The sequence below is a fragment of the Poecilia reticulata genome, chromosome 19, assembly GCF_904066995.2.
Source record: "Poecilia reticulata chromosome 19, P_reticulata-male-v2, whole genome shotgun sequence".
Classification (NCBI taxonomy): Eukaryota; Metazoa; Chordata; class Actinopteri; order Cyprinodontiformes; family Poeciliidae; genus Poecilia; species Poecilia reticulata.
The window spans coordinates 6,625,520-6,639,100 of NC_088848.1; the positions used below are offsets into that span (position 1 = coordinate 6,625,520).

Consider the following 13,581-nt stretch of genomic DNA (forward strand, 5'->3'; position numbering starts at 1 on the left):
CGAGCATCAACCTTTTTTTTTTGTTGCTTTAATCCAGACTAATCTCCCTCTTGGTCACTCTCAATCCCGAGGAAGCCAGTCTGCCCAGAAGCCTGCTTTCGTGTCAGACCTGCAGGTTTAACCCTTCAGCAATCTTCATCTGCAGCCATGTTTCATTTGCTTTATTGCCAGACTGGTAATCCTTCTGCGTATATGAAGCTGAACTCTGACCAGCTCCACCTTAGCACGGCTCATCATAGTCGTCTCGTCTTTTTATGTTTAGTTTAATGTGGAGGTTTGTTTCATAATCTTGTAAATAACCTGTATTGTGTAACACCAAGGCTAAAGAATGTTGATTAAATTTCCTCTATTAGCCGGATAAACTTCTTTGTTTTAATGATACAAAAAGTTGGTTAAATAATTTAGGATCCTTTTATTTTTTAGAATGTAATTACTCTAAAACCAAAGCAGTAAGTATAAAGATAATTAATCTCTAAAAGATCTCAGCAAAAAGAACTTCCTTTTAAAATACAAAATGTTTCAAAAACATTTTCTCTGCTAATCATTCTCTTACTGTAAAAACATAAGATTAAGTAACATACTATTTTATCACAGTATTTTCTATTATATATTTATTCTTATACGTTTAGTATCTTCTAAAGTCTGACTAGTAAGTGTTGTTGCTTGATTTGGATATGTTTGATTGATTAGAAATTAATGAATCAATTAAATACATTTGGGTTGAGCTGGGATTATGTTTTTTTCCCCCAAAAGCGTGGAATAAAATAAAACTAGTTCATTTTCTTTAATCATTTAAAATTAAAATGCAAAGCAAGTTAGGAATTACTTTCTAATGACTTGCTATTCTTTATTTCACCATACTGTAAAATCCTAAACCTTCAGTAGTCGTAATCTCTCCCATCTACAAGCAGATGGAAGCCTAGAAAGGACATTTTGAGATTTCTGCTAAAAGTGTGCTGTTCTGTTTCACTTTTCCGACTTAGATCATTTTAGCAACGTAACTCCTGAAATCGTGATTTGTTTAAAACGCAGACCCGGGTAAGGTGAGTCCATTTCTGCTCACATTTGTTACGACGTGCAGAGGTTGAGTCTAGCCGTTAACTGCAAAGGAAATGCTAGCGTTAGCTCTGCTGCTAGCGATAGCTCTGCTGCTAGCGTCTTGTCTATGAGCAGAGTAGCTAATGCTAATATTAAACTAAGCTTCCGCGCCCTGGAATATCCATAAGTTTGTTTGATGTTTAAAATGGTGATACCGAATAGAAAGGCCGTTTTAAAATGTATGCATTATTGTGACTCAATTTTAAAAAGTGAAACTTACAGCAGAGTGGTAAAAGTACGGTCCGAGGGCCATTTGCAGCCCTTGGAATTAATTTTTGTGGCCCCACAATCAATTTGGCTGAACGTTTGATGCAGGTAGGTTTAAAATAAATAAATAAATAAAAATAAAATTTAAAAAATCTGGGAAATATTTTTAAAGACAAAATCTTTATAAATGTGGAAATTTTAGGTACAGTATTTTTCTTTATTTAACCACACTTTTTGATTTAACTTAATAGTAATGGTGACCCCAATAATTTAGCAACTTTTACTCAACAGCAGGTCTGAAGACAAGTTTAACTTGCATTTAGCAAGTTAAACTTTGCTAAATGCAGTAAAAGTGACCTACAAGGTTTCAACCCAACACGATTGTATGCCAGTAAGATTTGTAGATCACATTTCTATAATTAAAAAATCTGAATATTTTCTTTAAAATATTTAATGTTTTTTTGTTGCTGTAGGTAAAATAAACCAAACATTACAATAAATATAGATTTTTACATTTTTCATCATCTGACGGCGGCCGTTATGTTCATGTATCTTTCTCGCACATTTGTGTCCAGATACTTTCTTTTTGTTAGTCTTGAAGCCATATGTCTGCTATTTATTGCGGCGCATTTGCCTACTAAGATGGCGCAGATCACTTCCAGTTCTGACTGGTTGGAGCTATGTATTGTTAAAATAACAGCTGTTTTGTGTTTATTTTCTTTTTGTCCTGACAGATCTCCACTGATGCTGCCAGGATGGAGAAATCTCTCTTGGACTTTTTCCTTTCTGAAAAGCAGAAGATGTTTAATCTGTAAAAATTCAAACTTTAACACTTCAGCTCTGTTTCTCTCAGCTTCATCCGCCACTCAGAGCAGACTGACCTCAGGTCTTCTTCTGCGTTCCTCGGTTAATTCTCCCTCCGCCCGCCGCCTCTCGGTCTCTGCCGGCCCAATGGAGCTGAAGGAGGTTCTGCAGGTTCTGGAGCAGCTCGCTCCTCTGTCTCTGGCCGAATCGTGGGATAACGTTGGCCTGCTGGTGGAGCCCAGCAAACCTCGGCCAATCAAAACCGTCCTGCTGACCAACGACCTGACGGACGCTGTCATGGAGGAGGCAGAGGCCCTGAGCTGTGACCTCATCGTCTCGTACCACCCGCCGTTGTTTCGGCCAATCAAGCGGCTGGCTCAGAAAGACTGGAAGCAGCGGTTGGCCATCCGGGCCGTTGAGGCCGGGATGGCGGTCTTCTCCCCGCATACGTCCTGGGACAGCATGAAGGGAGGGGTAAACGACTGGCTGGTTGGTGGACTGGGTGAGACGCCATGAAGCTTCTTCGTTTTGTTTTTGAGTGTTGTGAAGTAAAATTATAAATCGTTTTCAAACCTTTACAAAAAGAATACAAAAAAAGAAACTATTTGTCAGACAGCAATATTTAAGTCTCATCACAGATTCTTAGTTCACTTGAGGTCTGGACTTTGACTATGCTGCAAGTGGGAAATGCTGTAATCATAGAAAATTGAAGTAAAAGCTGACAGCCAACAAAATTGGAACAGAAAACTGATTCAGACACAGACAAAATTGCTGCAACCATAAAGCCGTTGCAATAGCAAAACCATTACTACAACCAAACTTCAACACTGGTTGAAATGTTAAAGAAAAGAACTGATGCAAACACAAAAAAAATTGCTGCAAAGGCAGCGAGTTTACAGCTTTTTATACTCACTTTGCATTTTGTGGCACTTTTCCTTTTACTTCTGTTTTTGCAGTTTGCAGTATTTTTCCGCATCATTTATTCTTTTTGTTTGTGTTTTTTGGAGTTTGCATTGTTCATGTTTTTGCAGTTCGTTTCATCATTTGTTGCTCCTGTTCTACACCACAGAAAATCCCAGTAAATTAAGTTGAAGCTGGGTTTTTTTCCCTCATCTTTGTCTGCCAGGCAGCGGTCAGGTGTCTGTGCTCAGTCAGGCCCACGGCGGCGCCTCCCACAGTCACAAACTGGAATTCATGGTGAGGAGTCCAGAGGAGCTGAACGCTGTTGTGGAGGAGCTGAAGACCAGTGATGATGGAACAGCGCTGCAGTGTTCGGGCAGCAGGTAGTGTCAATATTAAACACTTATCCTGCAATATGTGTGTAAGAATCTGCAGTTTATATGGTTTACATGACGCAAGATTTAAAAAGTCAAGTCTAATCTATTGGTTAGGAATCATACACTTTGTGGGGATTTTGTCATTTATTCCAACAAAGCTGCAAAAAACCAAAATAAAACAAAAAAAAACCCCTATAATTTTTAGTCCATTGCATTGAAAATAAAATACTTTTTTTGCTTCACCACAGACCAGACAGCAGCGGCATCCATGTCAGCTTAACCTGCAGTGCCTCAGCACTGACCCCTAGTGTCCAGATACTGTTAAAGCACAGCGCTCCCTGCCAGTCCCTCAGCATCCTCAAGTTGGAGAAGGTACAATTTTAAAGTTATGTCTGCAGCTGAAGATTATTTTAGCAATCGATTATTCTGGCGATTAACCGGATTTGAAAAATGGCCACATTTTCTATATTTTTTCATTTAACCAAAAAAATTTAACCATTTAACACTTAAGCCTATTTTGTGTAATATTAAAAATGCAAACAATTCAATTCCTTTAACAAAAAAAAAATATTTTATTGCCTAAAATGCAATAACATAGCATTCTATTAGTGAAACCTTGATCATTTGTAGCAAACAATGCATCTACAGAGTAGAGCTGATCATTTGGTTATTTTTTGGGTTAACTGATTAATAATTGGACAGCAAAAGGAGATTTAAAAATAAAATTGAACCAGGTGACTTGAGCAGTTCTGGGTAAAACATATTTACAGACAAAAGTTTTTGTTTTTTTTACCTTGTAAACAAAAAAATACATATTTTTTGTACAATTTAGTCTTAATTACAGCTCTGAATGTGCTGTTCTTTCAGCAAATTAACTTTGAGTCTGTAAACTTCAGTTAACAACTAATCGATTTTAAAGATTTCAACAATCAATCACAATTAATTTGATTAATTGTTTTAACCCAAGCTGTATTTTAAACTTTGGAGTTTAATGCATTTTTCCACAAAATGAAGTAAAGTTATGATGTCACCTGCAGGCTCCTCTCCCAGGCCACGGCCAAGGACGTCTCAGCGTTTTGGACCAGCCGGTCACCGTGGCAACAGCTATCCAGAAGATGAAATCTCATTTGGGATTAGCTAATCTCCGTTTGGCTCTGGGAGCAGGCAGGACATTAGGCGAGGAAAACTGGACACAAACTCGTCACTAAGCAGCATATTTTCTAACATTTAAATCTTTATTTATTGCACTTACCTTCCGTGAAGAACATATTTTTGACAAATCAGTCTTCTTAAGACGATAATAATGGGTCATTGTGATTTATTTCAGAGTCCTCAGTCTGCACCGCTGCGGTTTGTGCCGGCTCTGGAGCCTCGGTGCTGAGCGGCGTCCAGGCCGACCTCTTCATCACCGGTAAATCTGGAAACAAACTGGAGCTGTAGACAAACATTTACTGCCACTTCTGGCAAATATGGAAAAACAAGCTTTAAAATGATCTTCATATGTACAAAATGTTTAAAACAACTGAAACTGTGACAAACAAGGAGAGATGTAGAACAATCTCGCCACCACAAACAGAAGCTGCTTTTTCATTACAAATGTCCACAAATCTTTTAATATTCTGCTAATGTTGGAAAAAAAAACCATTGCAGTGTTTCCATTCAGCGAAATTATTTTTGTAATTCCAATTTGCATAATTTTAAGGTTAATGGGAACACAACAATTCAAAAATTTGGACCAATATCAATAACTGATATTTATCCAGTTTGTACATTTTCCTATCCTGCATCATGTGACAACACAACACAAACAGCAACAAGATAGAAATAAACTAAGTATGTAAATAAAACTCAATTATCACAACGGTGTACCACAAAAAAAGGAAACAAATCTCCTGTTACAGGTCACAGAGTCTGAAGTAGCAACTACCTATTTTGCATGTTTTTGTTCTTCCGTTTGGGTTTCTACTGCCTTTAAAACAACTCAAGTGCTTAAAAAAGAGACACTCGGCCGGTTTTTTAAAGTTATGCTTTTGGTAACTGGAAAACAAGTCATTTCAACATTAAGTCACATTCGACAGGCACCACACCGTTACCTAGCAACCCCAGCAGAGCCAAGTCTTGTTACCTTGCAACCCAAGCGGAGCTCCAACAGATTTAGTTTTACCGCTTGCGTGTGTTTTACAATGGCTGCTGGGAAAGATAAGTGTTTTGTTGCCAACATACCATTCAGAAACCACTTGCTGCTTGCTTTTGGGTTGTGCAGGAGGCTCCACTTCTGCTTTTCAAAGATGTACAGTTGTATAATTGCACAACTGTTTGTAGCCATTTTCACGTGGGAGTGTAAACGTTGAGTTGGGGAACGTGGCCAGCAGCAGCTTATTTGGATCTAAAGTGACTTTAGTAGGCAGGACTGACCAGATTAAAATCTCATTATACAAGAATGATTTTGTGCACAAAACGTAAAGAACATGTCATGTTTGGCCCATAGACTGATCCTAACCTATTCAAGGAATTATACTGGGTCACCTTTAAAGCTTTTTCCACATCTTTACCTTTTGATTCTCTTTATTAAGTTAGGTTTGCTTGATAAGTTCGTGCCTGTGGTGTAATTAAATCTGATCTTCCAGGTGAGATGTCCCATCATGAGGTTTTGGATGCGGTGGCGAAGGGAACCAGTGTCATCCTGAGTGACCACAGCAACAGCGAGCGCGGTTTCCTGGCCGTGTTCAGGGAGCGTCTCGCCGTGCGGCTGCCCGACGCCGTGACGGTGGTGCTGTCCAAGGCTGACAGAGACCCGCTGGAGGTCGTCTGAAGGACTCGGAGTTACAAATAAATCATAAAACACAGGAAAATTGTCTACTGAACATAAAAAGGCTGCTTTTTTTGTAAAAACAGGCTGTGATGGAAAGTATATATTTTGATTAAAGTAGCTTTTATGCATGTTAGGGGAAAAAAACATCATCTTGCAAGTGAGAGCTGAAGATAAAGGAGATAATCTGTAATTTAAATGCATGGAGTAAGCAGTGGATCTATTTCTGGATGACACACAGAGAGACATAATCCCAACATACAGGGGCTTCAGCCTTCGTGCACTGCAAAAACACAAAATCTCACCAAGTAGTTTTGTTTAGTTTCTAATGCAAATATTTTAGGACACTAGAAAAAAGTCAAAACTAATTTAAAAGTAACTTTTCAGCAAGAAATATAGGCTTGTTCTAGGTCAGTGTTTCTCAACCCTGGTCCTCACCGCCCCCCTGCTCTGCATGTTTTAGATGTGCCTCTATTCCAAAACAGCTGATTCAAATGATTGCATGACCATCAAGTGCTGCAGAAGCCTGTTAATCACCCAGAGATACAATTCAGGTGTGTGGCAGAAGGGAAACACCTAAAACATGCAGGACAGGGGGGCGATGTGGACCAGGGTTGAGAAACACTGTTCCAGGTCAATAATTCCTCAATATTAATGAAAACATTCTAGTTGCAGTGGCACCGTTACCTAGCAACCTCAGCCAAGCCCACCCTGTTGCCTAGCAACCCGGTTCTACTGGCATATTATTTCACTTATAACAAGATGTTTTTCCCCATGGTGTAAGTGTAAAAACTAATAATTTTTAATCAGTGTTGAGGAATTACTGACTTAAACCAAGCTCCTAGAAGAAAAAGTAACATGTTGTGTTTTTGTAGTGTTTCTTTCATATAATTTAATCTGTATACAGAATTTTCAGATATAAACTTTTGCCATTTTCAGACAAGAATCTCAATTTATATCCAGAATAGAAACATCTGTAATATAACTGATATTCATCAAATTAAAGACAAGCTGTTAAATGCAAAGATCTAGACGTAAAAAATTTTTTAATTTGTTAATTTTGAGGTTTGGTCCTTGCGTATTAAGTAAAGTTGAAGACAAAGTAAAGAAGGTTACTGTGTCTGTGCTCCAAATATGTTTCCTCACAAATATGGAGAAAACCTTAGACTCAGCAGTCACTTAGTGCTCACCTCGAGGGAAAATGTATATTTTGCTTCCAGGTCATAAATATGAATCACTTATTTTAGATCTCATTGCAAAAACACTGAATCTAGTATTTTTGCTGTGAAAATACACCTTAAATAAGACAAAGCAAACTTTTCCAGCAAGATATAGGAGCTGGTTTTAATTCAATAATTCCTTAACATTTAAGAAGTTCTTCAATATTCTTCTAATTTTTTAAAAACTTATGACATTTTTTCCATAAGTGAAGTGTAAATGATCTCCCAATAAAATTAGTATTTTTTAATTTATTTATTTTAAACAACGTATCTTGCTGAAAAGTTACTTGTTAGTTTTGTCTTATTCAAAGTGTAGTAAGATATTTGCACTACAAAACTAAACCAAAATACTTGGTAAGATGTTGTGTTTTTACAGTGTGTGGGGGGTTAAAAAGAAATGCTTGGATCGACAAATTTTCTCTAAAAGGAAGTAATTACATAGAGCACAGGACCAAAAGTAATCCCGATCAGATTAAAAAGCTTGTTCAGTAGCAAAGTAGGGAATCAGAAATCTCATTTCTGCATGAAGGGTTCAATCAGAGCTCGACTCAGAGGATTTAGAGCCAAATAATGACAAACAGCGGATTGGGATGTGTCATAAATTCCTCAAAGAATGACCTTTAAACCCCTCAGAGCAAACATGGGTGGACATCAAACCATTTAACACATCCATGTTAAAGTGTTGGGCTCTTAGTCCTGATGTTTCCAGCTGCCCCCAAACAAAACTAACAGTCCTCATCAGCGGCTACACCTGTCCGTCCGTAAAAACATTAAGAGCCATCGAACGCCTCGCCGCTCCCATCAAGGTGGAACGACCTCGACCTCGGCTTGACGTTCACACCTCTGCTTCCCCTCGAGCTGCGCTCACTTTCATCCCCGACGACAAACACAAATGGCGAAGGAAAACAGCAACTAAAACAACACGTAGAGCTGGCTGGTGTAAACCGACTCCAGCTGTCGCTGTTTTATGTCGGCAGAGGAGGCTGGAAGCAGCCCGGTATGAGGCCTGGTAGTTTGCTTTTCCCTGCTAACCAGGAAACAGCATTCTGCTTTAATGAGAACTCCTGGAAAATCTAGATATCAGGAGAGGAGTAGAGAAGAAAAAGGAAGAGGGAAAAAAAGACAAAAATTGGTTATTAGGTGTTCTATAAAAAAAAAAGGGAGATTTTACTTTAAAGCCATATTGAAAAAAATCTGATTTTTTTTCTCAGAATTTTTAAATTTGATTTCAGAAGATTAAAAGGGAGATTAAAGTGAAACTTCTGAGAGAAAAAAATCTGAATATTGAGAGAAAAGTATGAATTCTAAGAAAAGAGTGCAAATTCTCAGAAAAAAGTCTGGGCTCTTAAAAAAAAAAAGCCTGAACTCAAGAGAAAAAAAAGTCAGAATTCCGATAGAGAAAATTACAAATTCTAAAAGTCAGAATTCCGATAGAGAAAATTACAAATTCTAAAAAAAAAAGAAAAGTCAGATAGTATGAGAGAGAAAACTGCAAGGTCTAACAAAAAAGTCAAAATTCATTCTGAGGAAAAAACTAGAGCTATGAGAGAAAAAATTAAATTTTTTCCCCAGTGGCCCAAATCCTCTTCCTTACAATACGACTGAGAATTTTTTTTTTTTTTACATTACACCAAGTTTCTGATTTTAAGTTTTTTTTTTCTTTCTTTTTTTTTTTACTTGCTTCCTTTTTTTTCTAAAGAAATTACAATAACTTTAATTATTAAGAGGTAGTTATATTATTAGCAGGAAATTACAATTTAACCAAAAAAACCCTTAAAGATGCAAAAAAAAGTTGCTTTAATGGCAAAAAGTTTATCTACTTGTTAGCCTAAAACAGCTGTGGAAACATAATTATCGCCCCACACAGTGACAGACAGGAAGCTGGTTTTCAGCTCAATCTGGATGAAAATCAGGATTAAGCTTTGAGATTTGGTGAGTTTTCTTCTTGAGTCATAAAATTCTGAGATGAAATTAAAACAAAAAAAAAATTCAACATTAGTTAAAAAAATTACATTAGCAGCTCTAGATGACACTGAGCTTAGATGCTGAACAGCGAGGACAGGTGTTTGACATAAACAACTAAATAATTCAGATAGTTGTAGGTAGCTGTAAATACTGTCTTAATCTCCAGATCTAGGAGATGCACCTGAACTCAGACGCATATAAAAAGATGCAGACACTCATGTTTATCTAGAGACCAAACTGCAGCTGTGAGCCAAACTGCATCCAGAGCCTGACCCCCTGAAGGGAGTTTAACAGGCAGGAAGAAACGTGTCATCAAGCAGCTGCAGGGGGCGGCCGCCGTTACTGCAACCAGACCAACCTGCATGCAGAAATGCTTCACATAATCTGGATAATCTGGAATAAAACACAGCAGCTGCTTCATGTGCAACACAGAACTACAAAACAAACAGAAAAACTGAAAATTAGTGAGAAGTTTGTATGATTTAGTGTCTAATGAAGATCCTCAAACAAGTTCAAATATCTGCAAAATCTTCTGTTTTCTTTTTTGTTGCACTTAAAGTTTAAATATAACCAGATTAAATTTCATTTAAGTCAATCTGACATTTTGATTAATTAAAACCTACATTGCAAAAAGACAAAATCTTACTATAACAAATAACTGTTGAGTAAGATATAGGAGCTTATATTAAGTCACTAATTCCTTAATACTGAAGAAAAAGTAGTAGTTCTACTGCCAGATTACTTCTTTTATAACATGGGAAAAATGTCTTATTATACAGTCATATGAAAAAGTGTGGGCACCCCTATTGATCTTAATCATTTTTATTTCTAGATATTTTAGTGTTTGCAACAGCTATTTCAGTTTGATATATCTAATAACTGATGAACACAGTAATATTTCAGTACTGAAATGAGGTTTATTGTACTAACAGAAATATGCAATATGGATCAAAACAAAATTGGACAGGTGCAAAAATTTGGGTACCCTTATCATTTCATTGATTTGAATACCTTTAACTACTTTTCACTGACCTACTGATGCACAAAATTGGTCTGGTAACCTCATTAAGCTTTGAACTTCATAGCCAGGTGTAGCCAATCATGAGAAAAGGTATTTAATGTGGCCAAATGCAAGTTGTTCTCCTATTTGAATCTCCTCTGAAGAGTGGCATCATGGGCACCTCAAAACAGCTCTCAAATGATCTGAAAACAAAGATTGTTCAACATAGTTGTTTAGGGGAAGGATACAAAAAGTTGTCTGAGATTTCAGCTGTCAGTTTCCACTGTGAGGAGCATAGTAAGGAAATGGAAGACCACTGGGACAGTTCTTGTTAAGCCCAGAAGTGGCAGGCCAAGAAAAATATCACAGAGGCAGAGAAGAAGAATGGTGAGAACAGTCAAGGACAACCCATAGACCACCTCCAAAGTCCTGCAGCATCATCTTGCTGCAGATGGTGTCACTGTGCATCGTTCCAACAATTCAGCGCACTTTGCACAGGAGAAGCTGTATGGGAGAGTGATGCGAAAGAAGCCTTTTCTGCAAGCACGCCACAAACAGAGCCTCTTGAGGTATGCAAAAGTACATTTGGACAAGCCAGCTTCATTTTGGAATAAGGTCCTGTGGACTGATGAAACAAAGATTGAGTTGTTTGGTCATAAAAAAGGCCTTATGCATGGCGGCAAAAAAACACAGCTTTCCAAGAAAAACACTTGCTATCCACTGGGAAATTTGGTGGAGGTTCCATCATGCTTTGGGGCTGTGTGGCCAGTGCCGGCACTGGGAGTCTTGTTAAAGTTGAGGGTCGCATGGATTCCAATCAATATCAACAGATTCTTGAGAATAATGTTCAAGAATCAGTTACAAAGTTGGAAGTTACGCCGGGGATGGATATTTCAGCAAGACAATGATCCAAAGCACCTCTCCAAATCTACTCAGGCATTCATGCAGAGGAACAATTACAATGTTCTGGAATGGCCATCCAGTCCGCAGACCTGAATGTCATTGAACATCTGTGGGATGATTTGAAGTGGGCTGTCCATGCTCGGCGACCATCAAACTTAACTGAACTGGAATTGTTTTGTAAAGAGGAATGGTCAAAAATACCTTCATCCAGGATCCAGGAACTCATTAAAAGCTACAGGAAGCGACTAGAGGCTGTTATTTTTGCAAAAGGAGGATCTACTAAATATTAATGTCCCTTTTCTGTTGAGGTGCCCATACTTTTGCACCTGTCAAATTTTGTGTTAATGCGTACTGCACTATTTTTTTTTAGTCCAATAAACTTAATTTCAATACTGAAATATTCCTGTGTCCACAAGTTATTGGCTGTATCAAACTGAAATAGCTGTTGCAAACGCCCAAATATTTAGAAATAACAATGATTAAGATTAATAGGGGTGCCCAAACTTTTTCATATGACTGTATGTGGAATAATTTAACCTAAAATCAGTATCAGTATTAAGGAATTACTGCCTTAAAATAAGCTCATATCTTGCTCAAAAGTTATTTATACAAGTTTTACTAAGATATTTGCACTAGCAAAAAAAGTATCTGTCCAAAAATTACTCAAGTAAGAATAAAAAAGTATTTGGTAAAAAGTCTACTCAAGTACTGAGTAACTAATCAAATTATCAGTCATTTAATATTTAAAAATTACATCTTCAGACAGACCAAAATATTAAATTAAGCGGGAAATTTTGATATTTAAATGACAAAAATGACAATTATTTATATAAGTAACAAAAAGAAACAAAATCAGGCAAAAAATGTTTGGTTAAAACATGTTTGTTTTTCATTCAGTAGGAAAAAAATCCAGAAATTTTACTGAAGTAAGAGTAGAAATACTTCATAATAAAAACCCTCAAGTAAGAGTAAAAAGTACAACAATGTAAAAGTACTCCTAAAAGTATTTTTTTTAAAGTTTCTCAAGTAAATTTAAATGAGTAAACTTAACTAGTTATTATTGAACTCTGGATATTATGCACTAAAATTACAGTTCAAACCAAGTTCTGGATGTTGTCTGACCTGCAGAAATAATATATAACTTAAATAAAATGTCCTTTATGGCTGAAGGATCTGAAAAACAAAATCAAAGTAGAAAAACAAAAACTGTGGCATCAATCAGTCTTTAAAGGGACGCCAGAGAACGCAATCAATCCAAATTATTCCAAAAGCTCACTGATGATTCACCCTGGAGGTCAAAAAACTGCCCCAGTTAAGGTCAGAGGTCATGATTAACAATAAAAATCACCTGATTTGGGGCTATTTTGCTTCCTTCAACTTGCTTTCATTGATTAAATCTTAAATTTTTCTCTGTTGCTTTGACTCTGCAGCAGGACAATAAATCAGAGGATTAGAGGAAGTCTGAAAGTGGCCTAGTCAAACTCTAGACTGAAATCTGTCTTGGATATTGTAGATATTTTATCTTCTGAATTCAAGCATTTCTCCAAAGGAAACTGGGCCAATCTTAAATTAACAGATAGATGGTCCCAAACTCAGATTTAAAGTAAGTTTTCTAAAAATCCTTTTAAAACTGCTGACATCACCCAACTACACTGCAAAAACAGAAAATCTTACCAAGTATTTTTGATTTGTTTCTAGTGCAAATATGTTAGCAAACTTGAAATATGACAAAACTAATTAAAACGCAACTTTTCAGCAAGTTATAGAAGCTAAACCTATAATTCCTTACATTGATGAAAAAGTACAAATAAGTTAAATAAATTACTTTTTAATAAATATTCACAAATTATTTACGTAAAACAAGCTCCCATATAATGCTGAAAAGTTAGTTTTGTCTCATTTCATATGTACTAACATATTTGCACTAGAAACTAGACAGAAATACTTGGTAATATTTTGTGTTTTTGCTGCGTAAATGAAGAACACACCTGTCACTTTTGTTTGACTAATAAACACTCAAAAAAAGTCAGATTTTTCCAGTCAAATCCATGACGACCATTAATGTTTATGTTTTCCGAGCAGAGGCAGAAGTAAAGTTTAGAGGACAGGGAGGAGAAATGAGGAGCGAAGTGAAAATAGGGCCATTTGGCCGAAGGTGTGAAGTCCGACACACCTATTTAACCGAACCGGCCGGGGCAGAGAGCTCTTACAGCGCAGGACGGCGACAGAAACACAGACCGACGACGAGCAAGAAGCTAAATTAACAACTCTGAAACTTATTTTAGAGGAAAAAGGGAA

The 13,581-nt window shown here is 37.0% G+C and overlaps 1 protein-coding gene across 4 annotated transcripts; it reads left to right on the forward strand.

Annotated features, from left to right (window-relative positions):
* The first annotated feature begins 886 nt into the window (after window positions 1–886).
* nif3l1 (NIF3 NGG1 interacting factor 3-like 1 (S. cerevisiae)) lies at window positions 887–8,824 on the forward strand. 4 transcript variants are annotated; one of them, XM_017310748.2, is made up of 7 exons: window positions 887–1,043; window positions 2,159–2,611; window positions 3,236–3,392; window positions 3,635–3,758; window positions 4,424–4,562; window positions 4,714–4,797; window positions 6,014–8,824. In XM_017310748.2, exons 2-7 carry the CDS (start codon window positions 2,257–2,259, stop codon window positions 6,196–6,198), a joined length of 1,044 nt encoding a protein of 347 aa, XP_017166237.2. In that variant the 5' UTR covers window positions 887–1,043; window positions 2,159–2,256; the 3' UTR covers window positions 6,199–8,824. The 4 variants fall into 4 exon arrangements, with proteins under 4 accessions (XP_017166237.2, XP_008435021.3, XP_017166235.2 ...); XM_008436799.3 differs by having other exon boundaries at window positions 889–1,043; window positions 2,040–2,611; XM_017310746.2 differs by having other exon boundaries at window positions 889–1,038; window positions 2,040–2,611.
* The last annotated feature ends 4,757 nt before the right edge of the window (window positions 8,825–13,581 follow it).